Raw genomic sequence first — 19194 nt, forward strand, 5'->3', positions numbered from 1 at the left:
GATTTGGAACCTCAATACTATTTTTGTATCAACTATAATGGCACTACTACAACCCATGCAACACGGGCCAGGTAAAAGTAAATATAGAGCTACAAACAGGGATCTCTAGCTGCACTCTGATATGAGTCCTAACTTTTGGCCCTTTATGTTTATTGCTAAGCAACCATTTTGTACAAGGTGAAAAGTACACCTTAATGCAATGCTGTTTTCATCTGCTTACCAAACTACAAACACCAGTACGGTTGTCTGCATGTTGATCTAAAGTGGGAAGGGACATTGAGACCAACTCAGCACTCGCTACCCAAAAATGATTGTTTTATTTAATTACTAACATCACATGCAAAAATCAATCATGCCAGTGTTTTTCTAGTCCAAGCTTGTGAAGAAGTAGTGTGTATGCCTTTCATGTTATTTTTCAGATTCATAAATAATCATAACTAGTTTATAGAACAATCTATGAAACATAAGATGCATAATATTACAAGGTCTCCACACTAGAAACCTCATTCCAGGGAATGATATGGGAGCATTTATATATATGCCTGTTAAAAAAAAGTGAATGGAATAGAACTGAAAAGAATCATAAAGCACAATGGAGGCTATTCAGCCCCAATTGCCCATACTAGCTATTTGGCAGGGCCATTCCACTTTCTTCTGCTTTCTCCAAGCTCAAAATAAATAGGTGATTGTCTTTGAAAACTGAAAATAGCCTTTACTTAGGACTGTACGTTGAACCAATAAGGTTGTTACTTTGCTATTGTCTATAATAATCCAATATGGTAATTCCATTAACATGAAAATATTCTGCATTCTGGATGAGATGCAGATCTAATGTAGAATAGCCATGAATATTGTATTTTTGTTGTATTTTTAAGGAATCTGGAAAGGAGAGGCAGTGAGTTGCACACACAGTATGTCATCCTATTTACCCCACTTTGCCTTGGGGCAGCACAGTGATGCAGCTGGTAGAGACCCAGCCTCACAGCTCCAGTGACCTGGGTTCAATCCTGATCTGTAGTGTTGTCCATGTGGAGTTTCCCTCTGACTGTGTGGGTTTCCTCTGAATGCTCCAGTTTCCTCCCACATCCCAAAGATGTGTGTGTTGGTAGGTTAATTGGCCATTGTAAATTAGACCCTAGTGTGTAGGTGAGTGGTAGAATCCGGGAGGAATTGATAGGAATGTGGTGAGAGTAGATTACAGGGAGAATTCATGGGGAATGGATTGTTCTGTGAGCTGTCAAGGACTTGATAGGGCAAGAAAATTCAGTGTCTCTTCCTTCTGAGTCAGAGAATTTAGGGTTCAAATCCTACTTAAGAGCATTGAACACATAAGATATCTTTGTTAATCACATGTACATCGAAACACACAGTGAAATGCATCTTTTGCGTAGAGTGTTCTGGGGGCAGCCCGCAAGTGTTGCCACGGTTCCGGCACCGACATAGCATGCCCACAACTTCCTAACCCGTACGTCTTTGGAATTTGGGAGGAAACTGGAGCACCCGGAGGAAACCCACGCAGACACAGGGAGAACGTATAAACTCCTTACAGAGAGCAGCTGGAGGTGAACCTGGGTTGCTGGCGCTGTAATAGCATTACGTTAACCGCTACACTGCCATGCCTGCCCATCTGGACTAACATTTCCATACAGGACTGAGCGAGAGCTGCACTGTTGGATGCAACTTTTCTACATAAAATGTAAACCCAAAGGCCTGGAGGTAAAAGACTGCATGGCCGAAACAGAAACATATCACCTGTTTGTTATCACCTTGCTGTAGCAGTGTGGGAGCTTATTGTGCACTTGCCTGCCTCATATTTCATCAAAATGATAATTTGTCTACTTTTGCCTCTATTTAAAGAGTCAAATCATCAGGAATCAACTTAAGGGATCAAGGTCAACTGTGATCTCTCTGAATTACTCTGCCCTGCAACAGATTTTGAGAGAAATCAACATTTTAGCTATTCTGAAAACAGAGAATGCTGGAAACACTCAGTGGGTCAGGCAGCATCTGGGGAAAGGGAAACATTTTGTCAGAACTGGGAAAGAACACTAGTTGTTTCTCTCTCCACAGATGCTGTCTGCCCTGCTGTTTCCAGCATTTTCTGTTTTTATTTCAGATTTCCAACATTTGCAGTTTTATTTAGGTTTTCATTGATATAGAGCCTGCTCTTTCAGAGTACTCATTCATCATCTGTTGCAACCAATAAACAGTCCGTACATGCACTGTGAAGATATCTTTATTAGTCACAAGTACATCAAAACACACAGTGAAATGCATCTTTTGGGTAGCGTGTTCTGGGGGCAGCCCGCAAGCGTCGTCAATGTAGCATGCCCACAACTTCCTATCCCCAAGGTCTTTGGAATGTGGGAGGAAACCGGGGCACCCGGAGGAAACCCACGCAGACACGGGGAGAAGGAATTGACCCTGGGTCGCCGGTGCTGTAATAGCGTTATGCTAACCGCTACACTACTGTGGTTCACGGAGAAAATAAGTGCATTGAAGGAAATTGATGCATATTGATAAGGTCCGCCGAGCACTTGATTTTTCTAGCTAGACGTCCGATGGCTCCTTTTTTACAAGCTCAGGTCAGCAGAGCCCATTTCCAACAACTGGTGCGGGCAACCCAGAGAGAGGGGTCAGCCACTGAAGGATAAATAACATGCAAATGGCAGTGTATTTTAATAACCACGTCCCTACAATCTGTAGCAGAAGCACTTGCCACGACCACAATGTGACATCCTAATATAACGCTGCAATAAGAGCGGGTGATTGGTTTTGTCGCTGAGCCATAATCGAATTACTTTGCGCGCTGTGAGAGTTTAATCATTGGAAGCTGGCGTCTTGCAGTCGTTGCGTATAATTCATCCTTTGAAAGTGCGTTTCATTTTAAACCGGAATAACCGCCAGACTGCCCGGCGCGGCACAATTTCAAACACGGATTTTATTCTTCACATTGAGCAGGGGTTTCGTTTGCAAAGACCGAGCAGCTGAGAGAACATCGACAGGTTAAATCATATGTAAACGCGCTCCTAATATACTATCACTAATGTGACGCCGCGATTAGATTTTACACAGATTTCGGATTGCAATGATACGATTAAAATTGACTAGTATACAAGAGTCTCTTCCAACCGCGTTCTCTAACGCTTTAAATGACACCTGCCATTTCAACCTGTTATTGTACTTTCTCTAGCACCGTCTCCTTGTACCTCTCGGTGTTTCACATAACCCTCCCTCGGGGAAGTTTGAACAAACGCCCCAACCATTCTACCTGGCTTTTAGTCCTCAGAGGAGCCGTCACCTCATTCTCCCGTTGTCCGTTCAGGCGACCACGGCTCCCAATAAATTTAAATGATCTTCAACAGCAACAGCGCCGGTCAGTAGGGATGTTCCCGCTTTAACTTTCATGCAGTCAGGACTCAAAGCACCCTGTTTAGATTTGAAAAGATGTCTTAGTGGAATGGAATAACTTTAACTAACATCGACTGCCGCCCCGGAAACCGGAGAACCCCTGTTTTATTTGAGAAGTAACCCTGACCACTAACACCGTTGGCACAGTTGGTTTAAACAAAAAGCACATCAACAAAATCACACACATTTAGGTCAATGCATTGGGAGGGTCTGTTGGTAGTTAGTTCCCGGGAAGTAATTGAATTGCCAAGCCAATGGTAGCGAGGAGTCCACAAAGGTCTCCACGTGGTTTTGATGGTAAACTGTCCTCACACCGAGCTGGCAGTTCCCACTTGAGTAGTACTGCGGGCTGGCCATCAAAGGCTCGTCCTTCGAGCTGCTATTCGAAGGCTGCTGGAAGTAGAAGGGACTCTCGGCTGCGCATTTGGGATAGTGAGGCGACGAGCAGGCGGCCAGGTGATTGGAGTCACCATAGGGCGCCTGTGTGGGCAGGGAGCAGCTCTCCATTGGGATCTGGTAGGCCTGACCATGGTCACCGAGCCTTGTCTCCTCCGCTAAGCGTTGGCACTCGGCGTGGCTGCAGGTCCATCTCTGAGCGGCCGAAGGAGACGAATGCAGAAGCATGGACAGAGTGGAGATCTTATTGATGGCCCTCCTTAGAGTGGCGATCTTGGACAACCTCTTGCCATTCAGGTCATGCTTCAAGCTCAATCGCAAGGCGTTGAAGGCTTGGTTATAGTCCAGTATTCGCTTCCTCTCCCTCACGTTAGCAGCAATTCTCCTCGCTTTGGATCGCACGGGTCGGTTGCGCTTCTTGGCTTTGGATTCTTCTACCTCGCGTAGGTTGGCGTCCGCCTCACTTTTGGATTTGCTCCTCTGTTCCCTCGCCGCTTCCCCGTCGTCTGGTGGGTCGTAAATGTCATCCCCTTCATCTGAGTAATCCGCTGCTTCCAATGTAGCCTTCCTCTTGCTCGCTGGCCTCGGCATGGTTTGGCACTCGGATCATGCACATAGGACTCCGACCATCCGACCACCTTCCTGCCAACCTTCAAAGCAAAATCAGCCCCTTTTTAAAAGCGCTCTCGGGGTAGACCACGTGAGCAGACTCGTCTTTCAGCACCAGAGGGTTAAATTCTTTCTCTGCTCACTTCAATCTCTCATTTCCCATCGGCTCAACCTTTAACTCTTTGCAGACTGTGGTTGCTTCCTTCGCAGGCGAGAAGAAAGTGTCACGACGCTGTGCTCCCTTTCCTAAGAAGTTTCAAGGCCGAATGATCTGTGCAGTAAAAACCCGCAGTTCTGTAACCGTGGTTTGGTTAGAACACAAGTGATGCGTGAAAGCGTTATCATTTTCAAACATATGATCTTTCCTTCAATCCAAATTGAGTTAAAGCAATAAGCGTCTACTGTATGGTATGTACGGGGTTTAGATGTGAAAACTGAGAGTGGGACGTAGTGGGTGGGCTCATTGATTCGACCAAGAATGGAAATACTCCTGCTATTACCCTTCTAAGTACTTTGAGGGCTCAATATCAAGCTGCACTCATTTGAAATGCTCATTATTGCTGGCTCGGATATCGAAGGCATCAGTGCATTCACCCCGACACTATTATTGTGAATTACTTTAATTAACTTTACGCAAAAACAGCCCGATGTAATTTAATGTAATTTGGTATTTGCAATGTTTGATGGCAAAAAAATGTTGTTTTGTGGCGAGATATTGGAATGTATTGCAGTTTAAACTTAATCCACTAAATTATATTTCAAAATAATCCTAAAGTTCTAGTCGCGTCTGGGATGATGTAAATAGACATCAAGCTTGTGACAGAAAACGTTGAAAACTCTCAGGTCAGACGCCAGCTGTGGAAAGAGAACCAGAGTTAACGTTTCGGATCTCTTTCTACAGCTAGTGTCTCATCTGCGTAGTGTTTTCAACATTATCTGGTTTTATTTTAGATTTCCAACGTCTGATCTTTAAAAAAATCATATTTAATATTCTAACCGATCACAGTATTCCGGCCCAATATTGTGGTACGTTATTATTGCAAGAAGTCTAGTGTCCATAGATCTGGACCATTGTTCGAATCTCACTATGACAGCTGGGAGGTTTAAATTCAAGGAGTAAATATATCTGGAATTTAAACCAAAAGCTGCTATCAATATAAACCCATCAGATTACTCACGTTCGAAGGAAGGAAATCCACTGTCCTCACCAGGCCTGGCCTATACGTGACTCCAGACCCGTGCATGTGGATTTGGAGCCTCCCCAGTTCAGTGCAATTAGGCATGGGCAATACTTTCATGATTGAATAAATTTACAAAAACCATTAAGATTTGAATCAAATGAACTTTGCCGGTGTTCATACTAAATGGTGTAAGCATAAAGTGTTATGTTTCGATTATGTACTCTACTGCTTAGGAGTCGCACAGGTTGCTATTATAAGAGAACATACTTCGGGTTTTGCTTTGTAATGACAACTTAAACCTTAAAATAGTCTTGAAAGCTTGCTTATTTCTCTTTACACTAATATTGGTGTCACGGCGTCATACCAAGGGTATTTTGGGTTAATTCCAGAAGTGTTTCTGAAATGAAGTGGAACAGTGAAGGGCACCGCCTTACTTCACTTAGTTCCAGTGTCAAATGAGCCCTTGCATCCGGGATGGGGTTTCATTTATGTTTTGAATCGATTGGCCATGCAATAGTGGCGCGAACGCACCTTGAGTGCACTGCTGCATTGGCTGCCTTCGAGACCCTCCAGGAGAGGGCGCTGGACATGATGTCTCCAGTTATACTGCAGGTCTCACTGTGACAGCTTCTTTCACTCGCGATTATCAGCCAGACCAATTCATCTTCCAGAGTCAGGTCATTCACAGTGGTCTATGTTTATCTTCCTGACCCACGTTTTAGATATAGTCCACTTAGCACAAGTATTGAATGGCACCGAAGTCTAGGATGTGGAACAAGCTGCTAAGTACTGCAAATACAATCAGAAAATGCGCGAAATACTCGTTAACTGAGAGGGAGAGAGAATGTTAAAGATTCAGGTCGTTTTCATCAGATGATAACGTCTCTCTCCACAGATGCTGCCTGATCAGTTACGCATTTTCGGTTTTTATTTCAGATTTCCACCATCTACTGCGTTATATTTTGTACACACGCTATAAAACTATGATTTGTTATCACCCCTGAAGTCGGGGGGTGGGGGGCATTTTGGTGCACTGTCTCTGTGGTATTGGAAAGGCCTGGGAAACACAGCAAGAGTTTTTTTTACAAGTTAGCAACTGCTGGGTATATTCAGCAGGTCAGGCAGCATCTGTGGCAAGAGGAACTGATTTAATGTTTCAGGCCAAAGACCCTCTGTCACAGCTGGGAAGGAGAGAAAAGCAGTTTACTAAACTACAGGGTGAGGGAGGTGGTTGTCTCTGATGGGGATAAACAAGGTTATCTGATCAATGAGTTGAATGGGAGCAGTTAGAGAGTGAGAACATAGACAAAGGAATGTAGGAGTTGTGAAATGCAGAGCAGGCAGACGTGCCTGGCAGGTCAGGCTGGGCATGTTCTCCACTCGGGGGGGTGGGGGGGGAAGGAAAAATAAAAGCAAACTGATCCAATGTTGCAGATGGACGCCTGATCCAGACAGTCATCGAGTTACCTGAAGTTGTAGAATTCAGTGTTGAGTGCAGAAGGCTGCAGTGCGCCCAGATGGAAAGTGAGGGTACCTCAAGGCTGCTTTGGGTATCCACAGGTTGATAGATCAGAGTGGGATGGAAAATTACAGATTTTAGAAAATAACTTTTTTGTAAAAAGGGGAAGCAACTGCTGTGGGAATGAGGCTGTGTTTCCACTTCAATCCAATGCGTATAAAGAGGTGTACAGTCCAGAGAAACACCGTTGGAGCTGCCAGCCCAAACTCTAAGCTGAGAAAGATAACCACTGATCCTGGTCAGGATTTACAATGTAACGTTACAATGGTCACAACACCAAATTCATTGTGCACTTTGGTGACATCATTTTGAAAGATAAAAACAATATCAGCATTTCTCATCAAATTAATATGCTGGTAGTGAGGAAGGTTAAGTTGTGCTGAGGGAAGGTGTGCATTTCTATAGAATGATGCAGCCTGCATGTGACCTTGGATAAGAAGAGCTGACCATGTGGAAACTCCATAACTGGCCATGGTCAAAAAGCAGATGGACAATGTGTTCACTGCTAACGGGATGGAAACTTTTTCTGCTCATGTCGGGTCCCATCAAACTGAAGGTTTACCTTTAATTTCAGGAGAGGAGTTTGCAGGTGCACATTAACATAGAGTTTTCTCCAGTGTAGGAGTACCAGCAGTTAAGGTCAAGCAGTAAAATATCAGAGTGGGGAAAGTACATTAGTTACTGGCCTTAGATCAATAACCACAGTCACATGTTGGGCTTAGTAGTTGCCAAAGCACAAAAAACTTGGAGGAATCGGGCTGGATTGGCGTCAGACCAACAAGACGTCCTTAATTCTGACCCTTGTTCCCATAACCTTAGTTTAGAAAAATTTAATTAGGTATTTGAATGTAAGCAGAGAAGGGACAGGCATCAAGATGCTAGGAAACAAAGAGGATGAAAGGAGTGCTGAAGCTTGCTAATATTCCATAAAGAGTTCAGAAAGATTATTGGGGTGTTGCTGTTTGTATTTTTAGCATAAACATGCAAATGTGCTTTGAAGATGAGTTATTCCCACACTACAACAAAGTATTGCCAACTGAAATGATGCTTCTCTCTTGGTTTAGAAATGGATGCGCAATCCCAGTTATCATTAAATAATGGAATTGATTGGCATGGGAGAAAGCTGCTCGGGATTTCTATTTGGGCTATCAAATTAATTCCATTCCCTTGCTCCTTCTCCATATCTATGTAACTTTTCCCATTCAAGTATTGATCCAATTCTGTTTAGAAGGTGGGTGCTTCCAGGAAGTTGTGAGGTTGTATTTCCATTTAATATATTGGTAAACATGTGAATCTTAACTCTACATGCACTTCTTATCTACAACATGTTCGTTTTGATTTTGCACAATTATACTATTTTAAAAATAAGTTCCTATATCTGTTTCCCTGTTTTGGGAGGTACAATGGCACAGCTCATAGGGCTGTCCTCTCACAGCTCTAGTGACCTGGGTCCAATCCTGGACTCTGGCATTTGCGCATTCTCCCTGTGAACACACACGTTTCCTCCCACATCCCAACGACGTGGGGGTTGGGAGGTTAATTGGCCAATGTAAATCTACCTTCATGTGTAGTTGAGTAGTAGGATCAGTGGGAGTTGAAGGGAAAGGGGGAAGAATAAAATGAGATCAGTGCAGTAAATGGGTCCTTGATGGTCAGTGTGGATTCAATGGGTGAGAGTTCTATTTACACGATGTATGAGTTTGTTTCAATCAGAATTTGTCTATGTAAATGACACATTGTAATTGTAAAGTTTGGCCATAAGCAATACTTATGCTCCAATCAGCTGTAGTTTCCAAATTATCTATTGTTTTGGCAGATCACCATAAATTATATTAAATCAAAATTATATAAAAAGTTATTCAAAATGGCAGTGGATTTTCAGGTCAACTTCCCGTTTGAACTTCAGGTCAGCTCCTGTTACAGCAGGAAGCTTCTTGGAGTCAAGGTGCAGCACTGTAGTGAGAATGGTTGGGGAAAAGTGTTAGTGCAGTGATGCTGCCTGGCTTGATACCCGTATGTACTGAGATTGGGTCTGTTGTGGACCCTTTGGTTAAGATCACAACTTGCACGCTATCAGGAAGCAAATATAAGATGGAGATGAATTTCTGCTGGCAGCCAAGTTTGGGAAGGATGTTCCACAGTCCCTCTTGATTGATGGAGCCAAAGGCTTTCATGAGGTCATTAAAGACCATGTACAGTCATTGATGTGTTCCTGTGTTTCTTGTGGAGTTGTCATGTGCTGAAAATCATGTCTGCTGTTCCTTTAGATCTGTGGTGTTCACAATTATGTGCCTCCGGAGCCACATCACAATCACCAACAATGAAAGGAGTCACATGACCCTGTACACCATCTCACCAAGGACATGCACGCAATCATAATAAATATATAATGCAGATATTCATCAAACAAGAATTATTCATGGTCGTACCATATTGCTCTGTTTCAATATTGAATACATCGATTTACAATAGCATGTTGAGTAGCCACTCATTGTTTTTAACAGTACTGTGATCATTTTCCAGATCACTTGTGCCCAGTGGCTGTCCACTGTGTAACATTGCAGCTGCTGTTCTAATAGAGAGAGTTTGTGTTTAAACAGCTGCACCCTGTGATTTCAAAACTGATCACTGCTTGTAATTATCAATAAATTCACCTTCTCAAGGGCAACTAAGGATGGGCAGTTAAATGCTGGCTCAGCCTGCAAAGCCTACATCCCTTGAATGAATGTAAAAAAAGAAGTAATGGAAATAGTTTGAAGGCTCATTCTTTTTTATATCAATGGTTTCTATATTAACTATATGCCTCTGATTATATTGCTTTACTTCTTTAACTTGTGTGCTAATGTTAGCAGTGTATGACGAGAAACATCTCATAATGACAATACTCTGGAACAATAAAATTATAACAGAAGTTAGAGTTCTTGGAGAGCTGCAAGCTTCATGTCAAAGAGCCACTTGTGGATTGAGCTGATATCTAAGTATCACTGCTAGAGCACCAAAGAGACACCATCAATTCTACTTCGGCAAAATCCTACAAATCCATTGGCGGGATATGTGATTCAATGTCGGTGTTCTTTCCCAGACCAACATTCCCAGCACTGAGCTGTAAGTACACTCACAGCTGCAATGTGCAGGCCAAGTCATTCACATGCCTACCACATGATTCCCTATTCTAACTGGCAGATCCAGGTCAAATTCTGTGAGAGATAAACTTTGCATGCGTGTGTGTGCATGCATGCAAAAAATCCAAATCACTATTCATAAGTTGGGGAAAGGTGAAACGCCATCTTGTACAGAATTATTTATTCTCCAGAAGACATCTCCTACGTATGAAGTGGAAATTGCCTGGTGACTGGAACTGAATTTATAAGCCTCTTATTTGACAAAGAAAATAAAGAGTTGAAATACTAGCAGCATTTGATTTTTGTTTTAGATCCATGTTTGCTAAATCCTTCCATAAAGTCACAGGAAAATTCTGCTATATGTTTCAAACCGAAAGGTAGCAGCTTGTCTCAAGAACAGAGTTTAAAATTTGCTCCACAGTCACCATTTTTGTAATGTTGGTTCTGGCCCTTGTTTGAACAGTTGGCACATGGTCAATTTCTTTTTCAATCCTTTTTGGATCTCCAAACCAAACCGGGAACATTTTTGTTTAAATCTGATGGTTAATTTACTTGATATTCTTCAATATACCATTAGTGGCATCACACTTGAATATGATAGCAAGGCAAATGCTACTTACCTATGTGAAATAAAATCAGTGTTGGTTTAGCAATTGCCAAGAACACATTCAGTTTTAAATGATCAGATTTGTGTTATAGGGGTTTAAAGCTACTTGATTCAAAATTGCCTTGCCAAAAGTAACTTCCAAAGACAACCAGTAATAATCAACATGCCTCGTGTTCTTATATCATTGTGACTGATCAAAACTCATTGCCCTTTGCCAATCTAATGAACCCTGAGCAACATGCACTTTAAGCTAAGATATTGCATGGGACATGGCTGGGAGATTGGATGGGATGCTGTACAATAGCTTATGAATGATATAATGATGATTTGATACTATTTATATTTTATATTGAACTTTAGTGGCCCATCAGATCCATTTAGCTTTTTACACTGGCGGAGATATCCCAGCTTAATATTAAACACACTGATTTTATATTACTCAACAAAACTACATTTTGAACATACAAATTACTGAAGAAAAGCATTGAAACCAAATCACTTCATTCTGGAATAATGGTTAAATAGTTTATACTTGACAAATTGCCATCTTGTCTAATCAGCTTTATTCTAGTGGTGGCTTAAATCTTTAAAAAATTATCTGAAATATAGATTTCTCCATAGGTGCAATTAGCACCAGCCTATTTGCCTATTACTCCAACACTTTGTAACCCCTTTGAACTTTACTCATTTACGTGCCTGTGGTATAACATGCCAATAAATAACAGGAAAGGGCCCCCGAGCTATGGAAGGTTGTGGACAGCACTTCAAAGGTTGGAAAAATTCTCCAGAGAAAAAATATTTCACAATTAGCACCTGCGATGACTGTTGACTTTACCCATCACACTTGAATTACATTGCTGGCTTCTCACTTGTCTTTTAACGGAACTGTTTGCCTAAATTAATAGATTACCAATGCGGGCAAATAAAAGGCAAGTTTTGTGTGATTTACTGTAAGGTGGATTCCTGGAAAAAGGTGCCACTTATCTCTTTATGAGCTATCATTTTGTTTTTGAGTCGGCAATTTTTCTCTCGCTTTTTCTCTCTCTTCCACTGTATTGTGTAATTTACAGTGTGATTATCTGTAACTGTAGAACAACAGTGGGATTAACCCTGTGAGAACCGTCCACAACAGCCTGCTCTGATAAAATATGACCAGGTCACTCAGTGACAACCAGTCAAAATCCACGGGCATGGCTTTGGTTCTCACAATTTTTCCCTGAAGACTGAATATTCTTTTTATTCCATGTGTTTGCTTTTTTCATGGGAATTATTTTATGTTTTAAAATGTCAAAAGCATTTCTGTTTCTGAAGCAATTGGGACTTTCCCAAACCCTAGTTCTTTAGTAGGATGATGAACAAATGGTGAATTAAAACATTTCTTGCTTCTGTTTAATGGCAAAAGGTCCATAGTTCATGACACAGCCCATACCCTCAGCAACGAGTGGTCCAGCACTTACCTAGAAATGCAATACCCCTTCTGAGTTACAGTGTGAAATTCAGAACAATTATGATAATTTGCTCTTCTCGGATGTCTTAGGATTTATTAAAATGTGCAGCTGTAGAATGTAGATGTAGAATTATCTGAAACCTTGTTACCATAGAGAGGAAAGGTCAGATCAAAGCCAGAGGCCATAGGTAATAAACCCTACAGGGTATTCTGGAGACATGTCTTTACCCAGTTAGTGCATACAGCTCACTACTAGACAGAATAGTTGAGCCAAATTGCATTGATGTGTTCAAGGGGAAGTTGGAATCTGGATGCTGAACTGAGGGGAAAAAAAAGGTAATACTGATTATTGGATGAAGAGACCCTAGTGGAACATGAATACTGCAATGGACTAGTTGTGTGTGCTTTCTTGGTCTTTTTACGTAATATACTATGTTGTTTCTGGAAAGAATATTAGCCAGGACACCAGGAGAACTTCATGCAGTTCCCTTAATAATGCCAATTGATCCATAGCATCTGCCAATGAAGAAGGCAGGCAGGGCCTTAGTTTAACATTGCATCACAATTCTGAATTCTCCATCCAAGTGAAATGTACACTTAGGTAATCCTGAGTGGGTTTTGATTTCACAGATTGACTTCAAGGTAAGAATGCTACCATAAAGAATGTCTACACACATTTGGAAGGAAGGATATCTCCTATCTGGATTTCCTTATTGATGCTTTCTTAATAGATGAAATAACACAAACAAAAGGCCTAGTCACTTGTCCTAAAATAATACTGGCCAAAATATTCATGTTCTTTGGTTGCTAAAATGAAAAACAAAATTAACAGAGGGAGATGTCTATAATACTTTAAGTGGGACAGATACATTTCTACTTTAAATATATTAATGAGATAATCTGCTGAACTATAATTTGCGAAGTAATGAATTGAGTCCATGGATACAGGGAGTTCATTTTAGTAACAAAAAAGTCTGTGTGCCTGGAAGATGCATAGTTTTGAATAGAAAGTACCTATACTTGCATTACTCTGTAATGTATTTGGGAAAACTACTCTGTCCCTCCAGTGAGAGAGGTGATGGAAATGCAAAACTGTGACCTGGAAAACAGAGCAAGTTAAAAGTAAAGGAGACAAAACTTTACTTTTTCTTAATTCTACTTTATTCTGTTCTTCGGGTGTTTGAAATATTATTCTCTAGAATCAAAAAAAATACACAATTCAAATAACGACACCTTTCTATTAACTTCTCCTGAACAGGAACAATATTATTAATAACTTGCGTAATCATGGGAAGTAAGCCAGGTATAACAGCTCCATGTTCGGTCAAATCCCATCTGCCGTCTTGTGGGTTATTTCATTGATCCGAGTCTGTGACTAATTATTCTTGTAAAGGAAATGGCAAAGATGTTTTTTTAAAAAAGAAAACGCATCAACAAAATAACATATCCTGTGCTGAGCTGACTAATCTTGTGGGAGGTGACAGTTGGGGCACTAAAACTGGTCCTTGCACTCCTGAATTAAGGAAGGAAATATTGTCCAATTGACCTGCTTGAATCATGCGTCACTTTTATGGTTCCTGCAACTAACGCATTGACTTTCACTATTCAGGGTCACACATGAACCTTGGCTTCTTATCTGAGATACTTGTTGCTCTATGGAATTGTCCCCAGACTGAAAAATTAGTTCCTCATTAAGAGAAAGTGGAGTGGTGAAATGATTAGAAGATATAGAAGGAAAGAGAAAATAACATATCTGTTGATGAAGGAAAATTTTCTAGGTACCCTTGCGAACTCTTTTACATTATATGGGCAAGTTTATCAAAGCATGCTTATTCAATGAATGGCATGTCTTACCTCTAAACATTTAAAAGCTGACAAAGGACATAGAAAATCCACCATGAAGCACACTCATTGTAATGCATCTCTGAACTCTCTGTGCTTATTACTTTGGTAATGAATAATATCAGAGGAAAACCTAACCCAAAACCAGCCTCCCCTCCATGGACTCTTGTCTACACTTCCCACTGCCTCAGGAAAGCAGCCACATAATCATAGACCCCTCCTACCCCAGACGTTGTCTCTTCTCCCCCCTTCCATCTGGCAGAAGATGCAAAAGCTTGAGAACACGTACCACCAGGCTCAAGGACAGCTTCTATCCCACTGTTCTAAGACCCTTGAATGGACCTCTTGTACGATAAAGGTGAACTCTTGACCTCACAGTCTACCTTGTCATGGCCCTTGCACCTTATTGTCTACCTGCACTGGACTTTCTCTGACTGTAACACTATGTTCTGCATTCTGTTATTGCTTTTCTCTTTGTACTACCTCGATGTACTTAAGTTGTGAAATTATCTGTATGGATGGCACGTAAAACAAAATTTTTCACTGTATCTTGGTAAATGTGACAATAGTAAACCAATTACCTACTACCAAATTAAATATTTTTTCCAATAAATGCCATCAATTCTCAAATTGGAACAGTGAAAGAAGAGATAACTTCAATAAGATTGCTCCAGTAGCAAATTCAATTGATACATTTATATTTTCAGTGGAACACTACCCAAAAAGAGTTTCACTTAAGTAACACCTTTAATGTAATATACATTTCCCAAGGCACTTCATGGGGGCGCTAGCAAACAAATATTGATGCTTAGCCACATTAGGAGACAGTAGGGTAGGTAACCCAAAGCTTGGATAGTATAGTAAGCTTTATGGAGCATTTTAAAGGTGCAAAGGGAAGTGGGAAGACAATGAGGTTCAGGGAGGAAATTCCAGGAATCTAGAGCAATTAAATTCTGGTATGTGCAAGGACTAAAATTAGACAGGCATGGATTTCACAGATCATAGGATGCAGGAGATTACAAAATTAAGGATTTGAAAAGATTTGAAAATGAAGCTGAGAACCTTGAACTCAAACTATTGTTTGGCTGGGAGCCAACATAAAACAACAAGTATGGGGTGATGGGTGGTTTGTCCAACTTTGTGGAAAGTTGAACAAGGGATTCCTATCGGGATTGTTTTGGGTTACAAGTCAAGTCCGGAGCGAACAAAGGCATGGATAGGCAGTAGATGATGGGCTGAAATAAGGGCAGAGGTGAATGATGTTACAGAAGTAGAAATAGGTGGTTGTGGCAAAGGCACAGATGTGTGGTCAGAAGCTCACCTTGGCGACGTTAAGATTGCAAACAGGCTGATTTACTTTCAGCCGAGGAAGGTTCATGGAGTCGATGGAACAATCTTTGCAATGTGGACCAAAGACTGTGGCTTCAGTCTTCACAAAAACTAGTTCTGCTCATCCAGTACTGGAGGTCTGACAGGTTGTTTGAAAACTTAGAGACAAATGAAGAATAGAGTCTGATTTTACATATTCTCCTTTCTATTTATTATAAACCTGATGGAATGCCCTCATCTTAGTGAATGCTAATAATAACACTGTTGAAAATAAGTGGAGTATTTAATAACATCTTCAGGCATATATGCAGCTGGAACATATTGCAGTTGCTTCATTCTTTGTTGTTTATCTCAGGAGCATGAGCTTCCAGCAACGTACCTTGTGAGTGCTTACCACAGGTCTGTTAATATACTGTAACAGATCACAAGCAAATTCTTGTCAATTGTGCCTGCAGTCTAAAGTGTGTAAACCTGCTCAGTAAGGACAGGGGGATCAACAACAACTATCCTGCTTCTATATACTTGTTTTAGCCGTGGACTCACTTAATTGGTAAAGTGTATAACAATTCAGTGTTTCTTTCACTCAGAGATATATTCATCCCTCACTTCAGAATGTGTAACATTGTATGAAGAGAATAACTTTATAAGGACTGTAACTATTTGTAGTTGTAGGAGAATGACCTATGCATTGAAAATTACAACCCATTTAACATGGTCTTATAGGCCAAGGAGACAAATATTGTGCAATGCAAACACATTATATTTAAAAAATTGGTGCTGCCTCAGCACTCAATAATTAAGTTCAACATGCAATAATTTTCTGCCTCTCCTACATAGTTTTTTTAAGCCTGGTAGAAAGAATGAAAAAGCAAATTATTAATTAATTGGAGCGAGATTACAAAACATTGAGTACAAAGGAACCTGGAGGTCCTAGTGCATGAAATACCAAAGTCATCATGCAGGTACAACAAGTGCTTGAGAAGGCTAATGGAATGTTGGATTTTATTGCAAAAGTTATGAAATGCAGTGGTTGGTGAGACCACATCTGGAGTACTGCACATAGTTTTGGGAGGGGGTGCTTGCATTGGAGGCAATTCAGAGAAGGTTCACCATGTTGATTCTTGGGATAAAGGGCTTGATGTATGAAGAAAGGATGAACAGGTTGCGCCTACAGTCACTGAAATCTTCTTCTTAAAGAGTTTCCTGGGATTGAGGATAACTTGTATTCTGGTTTTGGGGATCCTGAGGTGACTGATGAGGCCAAAGTGGGAACTGTAAACTCTTCCACAGGGCCATGAGTTGCCTGACGATGCAGCAGCCGGGTAGTTTGTGAGATGCTGCACTCCATCTACTGCTAAATCAGAGCTTCCATTTACTCCTGATGGATGGATTCAAGGCTCCCAATAACACCCTGAATGCACCTTCTCCACTTCAAGTAGTCATGGACCAGAGGTCCCTATAGTCAGTAGGTATTTCTTCAAAGGGACTTTGAAGCACATCCTTGAATCTTTCCCTTTGTCTGCCTGGTAATCTCTTCCCTTGACGGAGCTTGGAACAGAATTCCTGTCTGGGAGTTTGGTATCAAGTGTGCAAGTGATGTGGCCTGCCCAACATAGACAACTGACTGTAGTTGGGACCTCAGTGTTTGGCATGCTGGCCAGAGAGTTTGGTTCACTTTTCCTTCCAGTAGATTTGGAGGAATTTACAGAATTAGCACTGGTGCCTCGAGGTGGCTGCTGTGTGTAGTCAGGTCTCAGAAGCAAATGGGAAGTCAAATTTTTGTGTCAGGTCAACTACCCTTTTCCTTAATTGACGAAGGCTGTGAACACACAGTAAAGTTGATGGTGAATTTCATCACCAATATCTGTCTTCACCAAGAGTTAGCTCCTGAATTATGGGAAGCGATCCACATTTTCCAGGGTCTGGATATGAACTTTTATTGTTAGAGGGCAGTGTGGTGCTGTAAACTCTAAAGTCAAGTCAAGTTGGTGGAGGATCTTTGTCTTAGCATAAGACACATCCACATGTGTGCTTCACTGAAAACATCAATGATGATTTGAAGCGAGTTTTCATTCTTCAGAAATTTCAAGCTCTTTCTACCAAAATCCCGCAGAGGCTGGAGATTAACTGAACACCTCAAGATTAAGATTTTGCTTTTCTTGGATAGGGGTATTAAATATAATGAAACCAAAGTATGCGGATGGAGTTGGGAGGAATAAAATGGAGAGCACCTGGAATTGAATAGCTGTAGGACCGAGTGGCCTTGTCCTGCTTCTGTGTTGCCGTACAAGCCTACGTTGGATTTATTTAAATAGCTAAATGGTACTTTTGCAGATGATTCAAGCTGTTCTGCTCCAACATAGACAACTTAAATCCACAGCGTACAAAATGATCATTGCTTTTTGGTAAAAGTCCGTCACTTTTTTTTCATTCTATGTTTGCATATCTTCCTGTCACAATGGTAATTGGTTTATTATTGTAAACACGTACCAAGATACAGTGAAAAGCTTTTGTGCCATCCAGACAGATCATTCCATACATAAGTACGTCAAGGTAGTACAAAAGAAAAAAAACAGAGTGCCGAATATAGTGTTACAGTTACAGTGACAGTGAAAGTGCATTGCAGATAGACAAATAAAGGGCAAGGGCTATGACGAGGTAGATTGAGAGATCTTCATCATATAAGAGGTCAGTTTGAGAGATTGGGGATACAGGGAATAACATCTATGGATGGAGTCACAGCAGGTAGGGTAACGGTTGATTGCATGGTCATTTAGAAGTTGCGATTCAAAGGAAAAGGAAGATAGTGTATGATGAAATTAACATACAGTGCACATTGTTGTTTGGTCTCTTGGTTTTGAAGAGTCAGTTTTATTCATATATGGATTCTTTGTCAAATGATTTCATATTGCTGGGTACCTGCAGACAACCTATTATTCTATTACATTAACTGAATCTGATAATCTCTCATTTTTAAGTTGCCTGTCTTCTTAACAATATAAGCCCTGGGAAAACAAATCCATCCCAGCAAAACAATTTGTTACTGGTCTCCCCAGCAAAAGTTGACTTCCACAAACTGAAACAGAAAATCTTGGTTTGCTTTTAAGAGGCAAAGAAAACTGCTGATTCATATCTGGGTGGTAATCTGTTAGCGATATCACCCTCATGATCCAAAGGGCAGTCAAGTCCACAGTTTATCCTTCTCACCTACGTTTTTTGACAATTTTATAAAGAAAGAAAAGAGTTGCATTTCTAAGGCATTTGTGATCAGAACTTTACAATCATTGGATCATGAAGATGTGATGGAGTGCTTTACAGGCAGTGAAATACTTCTGTAATGCAGCCACCACTATTGTCAGAATTATGGCAGTCAATTTGTGCACAGCAAGATCCCGCTCAGGAATGATTTATAGCGAGCAGATAATCAGATTTTATGTATTGAGAGATACTGGGGAGAACTACCCTAACTCTATTTTTAACAATAGCTTTCTTCGATTTTCTATGTCCACCTGAGGGAGCAGCTGGGTCCTCAGTACAGCATCCCTTCTGAAAGGTGACAATGCTGAAAGGGCACTAATCCCTTAATAAAAAAGACTGGAATGTTGTCTATTTAAACCTCTGGCATCAGACTTGAACCCACTAAGCTCTGTCTTCAAGCCAGGATTGTTACTAAATGACTGAGTCTCCTCTATCATTTTCCACAAAGTGGCAAAATGTACAATCATAAATAA

The 19194-nt window shown here is 41.0% G+C and overlaps 1 protein-coding gene across 1 annotated transcript; it reads right to left on the minus strand.

The window, feature by feature from the left end:
- Positions 1 to 3603: 3603 nt before the first annotated feature.
- LOC127581488 (class A basic helix-loop-helix protein 9-like) lies at positions 3604 to 4398 on the minus strand. The gene has a single exon (XM_052035947.1). It carries the CDS (start codon positions 4396 to 4398, stop codon positions 3604 to 3606), a length of 795 nt encoding a protein of 264 aa, XP_051891907.1.
- Between the last annotated feature and the right edge of the window lie 14796 nt (positions 4399 to 19194).

Source organism: Pristis pectinata, chromosome 21 (assembly GCF_009764475.1).
Source record: "Pristis pectinata isolate sPriPec2 chromosome 21, sPriPec2.1.pri, whole genome shotgun sequence".
NCBI classification, from domain to species: Eukaryota; Metazoa; Chordata; class Chondrichthyes; order Rhinopristiformes; family Pristidae; genus Pristis; species Pristis pectinata.

Bases quoted from the DNA above. Each gene is read 5' to 3' on its own strand.
- LOC127581488 (XM_052035947.1), bottom strand. From the start codon at position 4,398: ATGCCGAGGCCAGCGAGCAAGAGGAAGGCTACATTGGAAGCAGCGGAT.